This window comes from Lampetra planeri, chromosome 63, assembly GCF_965212315.1.
Source record: "Lampetra planeri chromosome 63, kcLamPlan1.2.h2, whole genome shotgun sequence".
Taxonomy (NCBI): Eukaryota; Metazoa; Chordata; class Hyperoartia; order Petromyzontiformes; family Petromyzontidae; genus Lampetra; species Lampetra planeri.
In genome coordinates, this window is record NC_136169.1 from 4,083,991 (window position 1) to 4,097,364 (window position 13,374).

Genomic DNA, 13,374 nt, shown 5'->3' on the forward strand with positions numbered 1-13,374 from the left:
TGTCGCGGGATCGAATGCGGAGGCAGAAGTCGAGGACTTTGTCGCGAGATCGCAACAGGAGAGCGAAATCGAGGTCGGTGTCGAGAGATCGCATCCGAAGGCAGAAGTCAAGATCATTGTCTCGGGATCGCAACAGGAGAGTGAAATCGAGGTCTGCGTCGCGCGATCGCAACAGGAGGGCGAAATCCAAGACGCCGTCTCGCGACTTCAATCGTAAACACAGGTCGAGGTCTGTATCTCGGGATCGCAGCAAGAGGGTTAAATCCAGGTCACCATCTCGCGATCGCAGCAAGAGGGTTAAATCCAGGTCGCCATCTCGCGATCGCAACCGTAAGCACAGGTCGAGATCGGCGTCGCGCGACCGCACAAAGAGAGCGGTGAAATCGAGGTCGGCATCGCGCGATCGCGGTCGTAAGCACAAGTCGAGATCGGCATCGCGCGATCGCGCCAAGCGAGTGCCGAAGTCCAGATCGGCGTCGCGCGATCGCAAGCAGAAGGCGAGAAGCGGGTCTGCGTCGCCGGGCCGCGGCGGGAGGTCCCGCTCCGCCTCGCCGGACGGTGGCAAGAAGGCATCCACGGAGGAGAGGGGCGCCGAGGCGGAGGCTCGCTCTCGTTCTCGCTCGCCCGGCAAGGAGTGCCTCAAAGTGGAGGGATTTAAGATTGAACGCGCCGATGAGGGAGCAGTTGAAGTGGTGGGGAAGATGGTAAAGGCGGAAGCGGAGGAAGCTGGTGTGGAACGGCCGAGTGTAGGGGAAGCTGTGGCGAATGATGTGGCAAATGATGTGGCGATAAAGGTGGAACCCGGTGACGGCTCGGCAAATGATGGCGGAGGAAATGCGGGAAAAGCGGAGGATGTGAAGCTTCAGATTTCCGTCGGAAACGACGATGTGAAGAAGCCACTTGCCGGAGAAAAAGATGACACCTTGGACCCACACAAGGCAGTGGGAGGCGCGTCAAATGATGCCACCGTAAAAGAAGAAAATTCCTTTTCGAAAGATGAAGCACCTAAAGATACTTCGCCGATTAAAACCACAGAAGCCGTATCTGTCTGCAAAGAACCAAAAGATTCTTCCGATACCGAGGAGTCAAAATTGTCTGACCTCGCCACGGCGTCGACGGACGATCGTCTTCCGGGAGAGGCTGCCGATACGAGCAAGGAAGCCGAGAAACGCAAGAGGGACTCCGGCTCCGGCAGCTGCTCGCCCAAGCGGCGTCAGGAGTCGCCGAGCCCGCGCGGCGCGGCCGTGCAGAGGAAGCGTTCGCGCTCCGACTCGAGGCACAGGACGCCGGCGGACTCCGCCCGTGCCGGCGATCGGAGCGACGCCACGAAGGGCCGCTCTCGTTCCCGCGACCGCAAGAGGAGGGAGTCGGCTGAAAAGAAGCGCAGGAGCCGCTCGCGCTCTCGGGATCGCAAGGATGCGGCTGCCGCTCGGCCGCGGGACGCGAGGCGGAGGTCGCGCTCCCGGGAGGCCAAGAGGAGGTCGGCGTCTCGAACGCGAGATGCCAAGAGGAGGTCTGCATCCCGATCCCGGGAGACCAAGCGCAAATCCCGCTCCCGATCCCGGGATGCCAAGAGGGTATCGGCGTCCCGTTCTCGTGACGTGAAGAAGAAATCCCGATCCAGATCCCGGGAAACCAAGAGGAAATCTCGATCCCGATCGAGGGAGGTGAAGAAGCGGTCGGCATCCCGGTCGCGCGACGCCAAGCGGAGGTCTGCGTCCCGGTCGCGCGACGCCAAGCGGAGGTCTGCGTCCCGGTCGCGGGACGCCAAGCGGAGGTCTGTGTCCCGGTCGCGGGACGCCAAGCGCAAGTCGCGATCGCGGTCCCGGGGACTCCGCCGGAGGTCTCGCTCGCGCTCGAGGGGGCCGATCGCACGCCGGCGCCTGGGCCGCTCCCGCTCCCCCCGCGAAGGGACGCGACGCGCCGCGCGCTCGCGCTCCCGCGGGGCAAAGCGAGCGTCGCACGACGACGCTGCTGGAGGCAAAAGGCGGCACTCGCGTGACAAGTCCGACAAAGAGGCGGGCGACGGCAAGGCGACGGAGGCGGCCGCCGCCACCGACGCCGGCGGTGCCGCTGGCGCCGGCGGCGACGCCGAGAAGAAGGCGGCGGGAGAGGAGAAGGCGCAGGAGGGGCGCCGCAAGTCGCGGTCGAGGTCGCGGGGCCCGGCGCGGCGCGGGTTTCGGGTGAGCCCCTTCAGGATGCGACGGCGGAGGTCGCCGATGAGGAGGAGGGAGCCCAGCCTGTCGCCGCTGCGCCTCTCCGAGGAGGGTGAGTTGGGGTGCGGGGGGGGCTTCCCTGGTGTTGTGCCGTTTTGTTTCATCGTCCAAACGACGCGGGTTCGTGCGGCAGTTGTAAATCTGCGTCTTGCTTCCTTGAAACCGGCGCTTGTCGGCCAGGAAGATGACATTATTACGCGGGACAACATCTCGTGTGACTTGCAATGCTTCGTCACCACCGATTAATTGGACGTATGTATGTCCAACTTCTTTCGCACAGTACGTTAGCCAGCCACGCCAATCTAAAACCAATGCTTGTTGGAAAGAGTTACAGGTTCCACGCACGCATATGCATCATGCTTTAGTCATTTTTTTCTCATAAGGAGGACAGCTTGGGATGCTTCAAAGAACCTAATTGTTGTCTTAGGTTGTGGAACTTACACCACTGGCTCTGCGCAGGGCTGTGAACAGGACATGAGAACCCAATGCATCAATGCTCATGAGAGCAGGAAATCGCCTTCTTTGACTCTTTACTGTTGTACAGTATCCCCACGTTATTCACGAACTCGCTGTCCGCGATTTTAGCGGTCCGCGAATCTCGTCTGGGTGGTGACGCACGCAGGTGGTAACTCCCATCTCGCGCCAAGAAGGGCCTGGGTAAAATGTTCTACTCGGACAGCTTTCTGTATTGGTTTCCCTCCAGATATGCTGGATTCCTCCTCGCAGCTGAAGCATAAGCATACTTTGTAACTGGTCTTCTTGGTTCTTTCGGTAAAGTCACGTAGAATTATTTTATTATGTGTTATTTTTATTATTTTATTATTTCCCTTCTACGTGACTTTACCGAAAGAACCAAGAAGATGAATGCCTGCAGTCACGAAAGCTTGAAATCGAAATTGTAACTGGTGTTGGTACAAACATCACAATGCCGAAAAATTACCAGCAAATTACTAATTTGGGATCGCGCGTGGCAACTTTGGCTCGATTACTTCGCAAACTTGGCCGGACCGTCCTGTAAAAGAGTTGTGACTTTGTGGTGGTTTCCTGGGTAAACGAAGAGTAATAATAATACCATGAAGTTAAAGTCGTCGTGTGTTTGTGTGTGGGTGTCTGCAGACAAAGCTCAGCTGTTGGAGATTGCTCGGGCCAATTCGACGGTGGTGAACCCTAAGGTGAGGATGAGCAAAGCCACGTCGCCGCTATTGCCCCAGCGGTGCCGCAGCGGTGAGAGTTGCGGGTGGGAAAGTCGTCGGGGCCAGGAACGGTGGGTAAGAGGAGTGACACTTGGAGGCGCGTTGGCCCCGGTGCCGTGTTACGTTTATGTGCGGGCAGTGGTGAGGGAAGCATGGCCTGGGCTGCAGTTATGCACTTAATTTGGCCGAATTCCCCCACCTCTTTTAAGACTTTAAAATATCGGCTTGACTGTCATGAGACAAACGGTACTCTCGTTTGAAAGAGCGGGCACGGGGGGAAATACAGCCCCCCCCCCTCTCCTATCGCTGCCTAGACCAGAGGACACTTGACGGGATCTCGGAGGTAGCTCTGTGACTTTCGCTTTCGTGGGCCGTTCTCAAACAAGACGGGGGGGTCGCCCTTCGAGAGATCCGAATGGATTCTTAATCGCGTGCCGTGGGGGGAAATTAACTCAAATAAATCTCGTGAATCTGCCCGCCCTATCCCCCCCCCACCCCCTTTCACGCTACAAGGTGAGCGTGGGCATCATGAACTCCATCGGACCGGCTGCGGCGCTCTTGCCGCTCATCATGAACCAGCCGCCGCCGCCTCCGCCGCCACCTCAGCAGCCGTACCAGCCGTCGCCCAATTCCCCTCCCACGCCGATCCCCCTGGCGGCGCTCGCCATCCAGCTCGCCAACCAGCAGGCGCTGCCCACCGGCCACATGGGTGGTGGCGGCGGAGGAACAGGAATGGGCAACCCCTTCCCGTTCGCGGCCATGTTCGGTCACGGCGGCATGGGCGGGATGGGCGGCATGGGTGGCATGGGCGGGATGGGCGGGATGGGCAACATGGCCAGTATGGCCAACATTGCCAACATGGCCGGCATGGCCAGCATGGCCGGCATGTGCGGTATGGGCACTATGAGCAGTATGAGCAGTATGAGCAGTATGGGTGGTGGCGGCGGCGGCGGCGGCGGCGGTGGCGGCGGCAACAACAACCAGCCGGACTTTGAGAAGCTACGAGCAGTGGTGGCCGGAGTGAACAAGGACCACATGATGAACACGATACAAGAGTTGACGCAGGTGAGCGTGCGTGCGTGCCTGCACGACGTGCGAGCTGTCTGTGGGTGTCGTGGAGAGAGTGGTGTGTTGCGTGTGTGATGTGTCGCATGCGTGATGCATCACAATAGCCTGGTCTTGGTTGGCTGATGAAAGTTGCAAGTGAGATTTTCATCAATGCTCTGAGCTGGGGTTGGCATCAATCCTCCCTCATGATGGCGAGGGGAAAGGTCGAGGTTCATGACTGTGGCTTATGCAGCTTCAATGGCTGCATTGGGTACACGGTCCGGACCTCCCCAGAGACCCTGGCTGGCAGAGGAGGAGGAGGTGTTCCGGCTCGCTGCGAGAAAACGACAGGCCCACTCCCACCGTTTACAGCTCCCCACGTAGAAGAATGAGAAGGCTTACCGCAGCCTCTGCTCCAAGTTAGGGAGGACTGTGTAGTGCATGTTGGGCACGCAGATATTCAGAGGAAGCCCCCTGGTGGATGCTGTTTGTAGACGATATTGTGCTATGCGGTGAAAGCAGGGGGGTAGTGGAAGATGATTTGAAGATATGGTTACAAAATATTGAAGGGAATAGGTTGATGATCAGTTGGACAAAGAGAGAGTACATGGTGGCAAATTGCAAAGTCAATAATGCAGAAGGAGGATTGTAAATTGTTAGTGACCAGTTAATGAAGAGGAACGAGTTCAAGGGTGCAACAGTGTGGTTCCGATGGATCACTGGAAGGAGAGTTGAGAATAAGAACAAGGGCTGGATGGCTGAAATGGCGAGAGAGGCCTGGTGTGGTGTGTTATAAGAGGGTCCCAGTTTGGGTGAAGGGTGAGGCTGGTGCTGTTGTATGGGGCTGAGGGCTGGTGCACAAGAACGAGGGAGGACCAAGCTACGGCAGTCGCAGAGATGAGGATGTTGCGGTGGATGTTGGTTTGAACAAGGAAGGACAGGGGCGTGAGAAATGAAGTGGTAGAAATCGCAGAGAAGATGAGAGAGAAAAGGCTGTGCTGTGGTCATGTTGAGAAACACCAGGAAAAGGTCAGAAGGTGCAAGTGATGCAAGTGGAAGGAAATAGATCAAGGGGAAGGCATCAAAAGTGGTGGGGCGATGTGGTGCGATGGGACACGGTGGCCCGAGGAGCGGAAAGAGAGATGGCGCAGGACAGGGCAGCGTGGATCAGGTTGGCAAAGACAGCGCAATCCCCGACATGAATGGAATAACCGCGTGGAAGAGGAAGTGTAGTGCAAGTGCAGCATATGCTGCAGCTGGTGTAGTAAGCTGCGCGATGTTTTTGCCATCGCAGCGTTGCCAGATGATCGCGGACAGTCTGGACGATGACAAGCCAGTAAACGTGCCCGTGACGTCGGACGATGAGGGTGACGAGGAGACGATCCCGCAGAGTACGGAGGGCATCCATCACCCTTTCAAGATCAAGGACAAGTCTGACGAGTACACGGTCACTCACGTACGTAGGAACGAGCGTTTCTTCGCACGCGCTTGCCGCTACGACCCACACAGTCTCCCACGCTCCAACCAACCCTTTCCTCTGTGGCACTTTTGTTGAGCAATATCTTTGTCCACGATATTGCTCAACAAAAAAAATACGCTGCCAAGCTTAGCAGTGTTCATTAGGACGCTGTCTTTCCGACAGCCCTGTTCTTCACCCGAGGACGGCTGCTTGCGTTGTGGCCGAAACGTCGTGAGAATTTTATCTTATGTATTATTATTATTTTATTATTTCTCTTCTACGTGACTTTACCGAAAGAACCAAGAATATGAATTCATGCAGTCACGAAAGCTTTAAATCGCAAAAATTGCTCAACAACTTTGCGTTACATATTCCCGGTTGCGTCCAATAGTAGCAGGCGATATTAATATCATAGCAGGCGCGAGTGGCCGCGTGTGTGCTTCTCCAGTGGCGCGACGTTAATGGTCGCGCTTGTGCCTTGTCCATTTATTTTTGCAGTACGTCCATTACAAGAGGCCGGACAAGGACTCGTATGTACCACAGGTGAGGTCCTGCGCACACACACAGACACACACACACACACAGACACACACACAGACACAAGCCCAACAACCTTGCACATCGTCAATCCACTGCTGGATTGAAGGCTTCCGCAAGCCGTCGCCATTTCCCGCATATGATTAATATATTAGACTAGCTTGTTAGCCCGTCCTTGGACGGAATCTGTAATATTAAAGATGTAGATTAACGTTTTATTGTGTGATTGATAATTTTATTAGGAAATTTAGCACAAAGAAAATTTTCTTAACTTATTTAATTCAATTAAGGACCTTGGAAGATTTGTCGGTATACAATATTATCACTTTTCAAAAGGTTTCCCTGCAGTTGGGCTATCCTTGATGAACACTTTGATCCGCTGAGGATATTTAGATCTAGACAGAGACACGTACAACTGGCCCTGGGAGAAAATTGAGATAAATACCCAAATTTTCAAAAGTCTCACTTGTTGATCGTCATTGCATACGCAGGAATTATCGTAATTTGTCGTCGTTTCAGTACGAAAGGAAGAGTGACATCGCTTGTGGCTGGGTCGAGTCTCGGGGTGAAGACGATTTCACCTTGGTTGCAAAGGCCAACAAGATCTGTAGCTGGACATTTTAAAAAACCCGTAACTTTGGCACTGTTTTCAAATCACCTGAAACTGTTAACTGACAAATGTATCTTCACCGATGGACGCTTGATAGTGAAGAGTGAAGAAAGTAGAGTGCTGATACTGTCTGAAGTAACTTAGCAAAGAACGAAGACCAAAGAGAAGAATTAGAGTTACGAATAAATTGAGTACAATTTTATATTGTCTAAATGTAATTGCAGGGAATATTGAAAAAAATAATGTCATCAAACACTTCACTGCATATCACTGGAGCACTGTATTAATGGCAGTGAATGTTGCACAAAAGGAAGTTGTCAAACACCTCACAGCATTTGACCGCAGCACTGCATTAATGGCAGTGGTTGTCACACGCAACTAAGCCATAAAACACCTGGTGTGATGTCACAGTAGCACTATAATTATTTATTTCCTTCACTTTCTATAAAGATACGTAAAATCGAATTTGCGTGAAAAAAATATCATAGCTGCTCGACCTTCTGGGTTAGTTAAATAAAGGATTTAATTAACCCGTAAAAACAAAGTTTTTCACTATAAATCCTTTATATGCGTGCCAGCCCACATTGGTCTTTGAAACGGGCGGCTAGAGTCCTCTCGTCCTCTGGCTTGAGATGGCTGCCACCTATGGGTCAGATGATTGCCTGCCAGCATTAAGCAATTGGTAATTAAATATAAAAAACATTTCCTAAAATGTTGCAAATTTTGGAGAAAAAAAATTCACGAAAATAAATGATCACGCACAACGAGTCTGTGTGCAAAATGTCAGCTCGATGGGATCACGGGAAGTGGGTTAAAAAACGACCGAAAGATTTGCACGGTCGTAAGCGCGCAAGCAAGCGAACTTAATATAAAGGATTTAAAAATCCAGGAATATACGAATACTAATGAGGGGAGGCCGCCTGGAGTGACGTCATGCGCGGGACACACAGCCATTTTTGGCTTGTTCTATTCTCTCCAAGTTGCAGTTTATTGGCAATATCATTCCAGACCCTGGGGGCATCAACAGCAAAGGCCCTTTCTTCAGTATTTGTACGCCAATAAGGAATGTGAAGCTGGTAAATGAGTGAGGACCTTAGGTCACATTTGTTCTTCGAAACAGTGAGGCGATCCAGCAGGTAGTCTGCTGATTTTGTTGTAAGTACATCGTGAATAAATACGATCTGATGCACAAGCCGTCGATCATTCAGAGATGTTAAGTTTGACCCAATGTAGAGATCGCAGTGGTGGGTCCTATATGGGCAGTTCAATGCAAATCTTAAGGCCGAGTGATAAATTGGGTCAAGCTTCTTCAGTACAGTACTGGATGGCTGATTCATACACGATGTCACAGTAATCAAGTAGAGGAAGTGTGGTAGCTTTGATCAATTCCAAACGGAACATAGGGGGGAAGCAGTGCTTGTGTCGATACAGAAAAACAATTTTTAACTTTGTCTTTTTACCAATAATAATCAATGTGATCTTGAAAATTCTGTTTTGAATCAAAGATGACCCCAAGATACTTATAGATCTCGACTTCCTCTTTGATAATTATTTAAGGAATGTAATTGGGGAAAAATAACTCCTGCTTTAGTCCTGGTGAGAAGCATAGCACCTTGATTTTGGAGGTATTCAGGACTAGTTTAAGAGCAACAGGCCGATGTTGTAGTTTGTGGTAATCACTTTCCCACCTGCTCTGCCATGTTAGAATGTAGACCTCCAGTTTCAGTTTAATTTATTAGGATTTACCCTGTGAGCCATTCGGCTCTTGATTTGGGTTCAACCGCAACAAGCAATAAAATTACAAGATACACCTAAAATGTATTGTACACAAATCTGAACATCACATTCGTAGACAATAAAATCCTACAGAAAAAGCACAACCCGTCCATGCTGCGTACGGAAAGTGCAAAAAATTATATTTCTATGTTTGATCCCAATAACAATCAAAATACAATACAGATTAAAAAAGTAAGTATAAATATATACTAAAAAAAAAATCGGGCCAAACCAAGCCCCTCTAAAAAGTACTAAAACCATGCTATATAAACAACGTAACAGTTTTACCAACAAATATGATTCAAATTACATTTTATATCGAGACGTTCATGCTAATTGCATCTCACAACGCTGTATGTTGATTATATACGAGTGCCACGTCCTATTATTTATAGTGGCTGCCGAGCAAATGAAAACTGTCAGAAAATAAATTGAAAAAGCAAAGGAATGGCACTGAAAACGATAGGCAACACGCATCAAAAAAGTTATCACTGCAAATAAATTAGTCCATTAAGTCGCATCACATGCTCACCGCTTCTTAACCATTGTGTTTCTCTCCATTCTTTCACTTTTCAGATCTGCTACAAGTAAGAAGTGGACAACTGTGGAGCACATTTTTTTTTTATTCCCGACAAGATACATTTAACTTTTTGTTATATTTCAGTTTTTTTTTTAAAACGTCTCGTGGCCCTGTACAAACCTGCTCTTTGTAATTTAGTAGCAAGATGGCTATTTCAGCCTGCCACCCAACAGTCAGGGTGGAGCACACAAATCATTGCCACTCCTGGGAGAGCGAGTCAGATGGACGCCACAAATGATATCTCGTGAAACAGACGCAAAGTTCTTGGTCACGCGGTTGCCGTGGTAAAGAAAAAAAAAAGTTAAACTCGCAAGCAAAACAGTTGCGAATCACAAATCCCATTTGGGGGGTTTAATTCTTCATCTTTGTCAAATCATCACCCCTTGGATCAATGAAGTGAGTATAGCACCACTCTGTAGAATATACACAGCAGTGCTTGTTATATCAAGAGACTGGCCCTCAAGCCCGATGAATGTGGAATTTCGACCTGTGGATCTGGGCTGGCAGTGCCCATGAGCGGTTGCCCATCGCTGCCGCTCGTTTTGAGTTCAGCGGCGGGTGGAGGGGGGGGGGAGGCACTTGGAATGTTATTTCGTCTAATCGACGGAAGCGCGTCCCCCCCTCTTGTAAGGGTTATCCGTACCGAGCCCATCGTCCTGACTGACTTGCTTGACGGGTAGACGCAGCTTGAAACGCGCGCGCTCGCGCCGAGTTGTGTTTACAGCCCTCTCCTCCCCCTTTTTATCAATCCACTCACAGACGAATACCCACCCTCCTCCCCACGTGTCGCGTCGGTCGTGGGGCTTACCAGTCGGTCCGTCCGTACGGGGGTTGTTGGCCACCACCGAGAATCAAGTTCGGAGTCGCCGGGGTTCATAACGCCGCGGCGTTCTGCCAAACGCTGCGTCGTTCCCTCCCGCCGACTAAACACGAGTCTGGTGCCCTTTTTGCTTTGGCTACGAATCGGCGATTGGTTCGCAGCGACGTGACGGTCAAAATGCGCTCCTTGTAAATAAAAGCAAGAGAGAGGCGACAGTGGTTCACCTTTCTGGACCAAGAGTTCATTTTTGCGTTTAAAAAAAAACTAATCCCATGGCATGCGCAAACTTCCATTGCTTTAACATGGCTGGATCCCACAATTGCACTAGCACACGTGGTTGTGTGGCTCTCGTGCCGGCTCCTACAATGCACTGCAAGTCGTGCTGGGGAGTGGCGGTGCCACTGCAGATCGTGGCTTTAAAACCTTTTTTTTGTTTGCCACGAGCAAACCTCCAGCCTGGTAGCGGGGGTGGGGGGGGCGTTCAACACGTCGCCCCAGGCTTGCTTTGCAAAATCGCAGCCATGTTCAGGCTTTACCTTCCTCTAAACGTTGACCGAGACGGGCACGCGCGACAATTTGATCAGTGTCCCCGGAAAGGCCTCGTAACCACCCCCACGCAGTTCCCGTTTATTTGTGAAGACAACCCACGCTCGCTAGCTTCATTAGAATGTTTACAGTCGATTTTTTTGGTAGTTTTATTGTAACGTCTCCCCCCACAGAATGGCCGCGCAATAAATTATTTTTTTCTTTTCTCCACTTAACAGAAGCCCACTCCGGCTTTATTAACTCTTGAGATCGTGTGGATTATCAGGTTTTACAGAACGCCTCTGTCAACGGTCAATGTCTCGACGATAACCGTTTGCGGCAGATTGTGTTGAGAATAGCCCGGCCGTTGAAGGGAACGTGGCATTGTTGCAGATTTACTTAATTGTTCATTTTTGTACTTGATTTAAAAGGTGAGTGCCCGAGTGGAACGGCATTTTATCATCGTTCGGCAAGTGGATGGGGGAGCTTTGAGTATCAGTGATCCCCCACCACACCTTGTTGAAGGACCCATGATCAGTCCCATTAATTTGTTCTCAAGGTTCCTCATCCGGGACCTCCGCTCAGTCTGAAATTAGCCTCTCGTTTTGGCCGTTTTACTGTTTTTAAACCTTCGATTAAACTTCACGGTTGGCAACAATTGGATATGCTTAATTGTGTGCCTCTAGTCTCTCATGTCTCTCTTGCTTAACTCTTGTCTTCATCTCTCTTGCGCTGCACATCCCTTAGGGGAATGCGTCTCGCTTGGCGCTATAAGCTCATTCAGTAAATCTGTATCTCTGGCTTGGTGAACCTTATCCCAAGAGCCTTCCAGCCTGTGTGGTGGTGCCAGTATAAGAATCATCCACCTGCAGTGTGCGAAACGATACCGGGCGTAGGTAGTGATTGGGGAATCACACGAGGATATATTATAGTGAGGTGGAGAGGTGTCGATATTAACTCCGCTACGCTTGGCGAGGCCCACTTTTAAGCGGCTCCAACGTGTCCCAGTGGATATCATCTCTTCGTGTCTGGCGATTTAAAATTTTCAAGTCCATGTCATTTTTGCTTCAACACCCGACGGCAAATCTGCCACAATCCGCCGCCACCCAACGGGGCCATAATATTAATAGTGAAACACAAAAAAAATGAAAATTCTACACAAAGAGGTAACAATACAAACTACGTATGGGGATAGTTGAATTAAAGATTCTTGATGAACTAACGGGGGGAGTGAGTGAGTTGGTGCTCATCCCATCTTGAGCGGTTGGAGGCTGTGGCAGGAGCTCGCATCTGGGTCCCACCAAACCCTTTGTTGTCCCGGTGGTGCTCTCTAATTAAACCAATCATCTGGTTCTTGAACGGAAATGATAGCAGAGCTAAGGTAATAACTCGAACGGCGTTGGAAAATGTATAGTGAGAAGTAAAATTGAAATAAAAAGTTATTTGAAAAAGAAAAACCCCCGACTGAATTTACTGCGTGAAATTTCGATTTAAAGCTTTCGTGACTGCAGGGATTCATCTTGGTTCTTTCGGTAAAGTCGCGTAGAATGGAAATAATAAAAATAAAATAATTCTCACGACGTTTCGGCCACAACGCAAGCAGCCGTCCTCAGGTGAAGACCAGGTCTGTCGGGGAGACACCGTCTTCACCTGAGGACGGCTGCTTGCGTTGTGGCCGAAACGTGAGAATTATTTTATGTTTTAATTTATTATTTCCATTCTACGTGACTTTACCGAAAGAACCAAGAAGATTACTGTGTGAAGTTGTTTGGCTTTGCAGCATTGTCAGCGCATCATCGCGTGCAGGAAATATCCCAAAAATAACATTTGAAATCGCGTTGTTACCGTTATCTCCGGATTCTAAGCCGGTACAGAATGTAAGACGCACCACCCCAAACTTGTATAGAAACACGGCATGTTCACACCGGATTATAAGACGCACACCCCTCAACGTTTGCTTTCGTTTTTAATTTATCCAGGACATGAAATCGACGCACGGCACTCCATTGCCCGTCTTAGCAGGGCGGGGGGCAGAGTGGGTTGCGTCAAGAACAGCAACGGTGGGAGGTGTCGGCTGCCTGGGGAGACCTACATCCAGCAGTTGATAGATCATGCGTCAAATAACCGGAATTCCATCGCTTTATTGATTATTTTAAATCACATGCTGCACCGTCGATTCTTTATGATAACGTCACTAGCAAATTGTATTTTGACAGATTAGTTTATATACGAGTTACTATAGCCACCCTATATCTGTTTTGTGCGTCTTGATTTTGTAATTGTGCTCAAAATGGTCAGTCTCGCAATAACAATCTGCCTAAGTTACCGGACCAACATGTGCCGGGCTGTCCGGCTCTCCCCCTACCCAATATGGCCACCTGGGTTGTGCAGGGGCGGGGCTTACGTCACCGTACCAACATGGCTCCGAGCTGTCCGCCTCCCTACCCAACATGGTTGGCTGGCGGGGAGGGGGTCCTACTTCACCGGACCAACATGGGGCACTGAGCTGTCCGGCTCGTCCCTACCCAAGATGGCCGCCCGTGGCGGTGGGCAGTTGCGGGCTAGGGCGGGGAGATGGGCATGGGGGGGACGAGATGGGCGGGGGGGAGAG

General features: G+C 50.6%; 1 protein-coding gene across 3 annotated transcripts; it reads left to right on the forward strand.

The window, feature by feature from the left end:
- The first annotated feature begins 6 nt into the window (after positions 1–6).
- On the forward strand, positions 7–12,220 carry LOC144736929 (uncharacterized). 3 transcript variants are annotated; one of them, XM_078619620.1, is made up of 6 exons: positions 7–2,268; positions 3,333–3,388; positions 3,923–4,474; positions 5,751–5,912; positions 6,414–6,458; positions 9,415–12,220. In XM_078619620.1, exons 1-6 carry the CDS (start codon positions 15–17, stop codon positions 9,427–9,429), a joined length of 3,084 nt encoding a protein of 1,027 aa, XP_078475746.1. In that variant the 5' UTR covers positions 7–14; the 3' UTR covers positions 9,430–12,220. The 3 variants fall into 3 exon arrangements, with proteins under 3 accessions (XP_078475746.1, XP_078475747.1, XP_078475749.1); XM_078619621.1 differs by having other exon boundaries at positions 5,760–5,912; XM_078619623.1 differs by lacking the exon at positions 5,751–5,912.
- The last annotated feature ends 1,154 nt before the right edge of the window (positions 12,221–13,374 follow it).

Coding starts and splice junctions, on each gene's coding strand:
- LOC144736929 (XM_078619620.1), top strand. CDS start 15: ATGCGGAGGCAGAAGTCGAGGACTTTGTCGCGAGATCGCAACAGGAGA. Junction 4,475..5,750: donor CGATACAAGAGTTGACGCAG/GTGAGCGTGCGT, acceptor TTGCCATCGCAG/CGTTGCCAGATGATCGCGGA. Junction 5,913..6,413: donor ACGAGTACACGGTCACTCAC/GTACGTAGGAAC, acceptor TTATTTTTGCAG/TACGTCCATTACAAGAGGCC.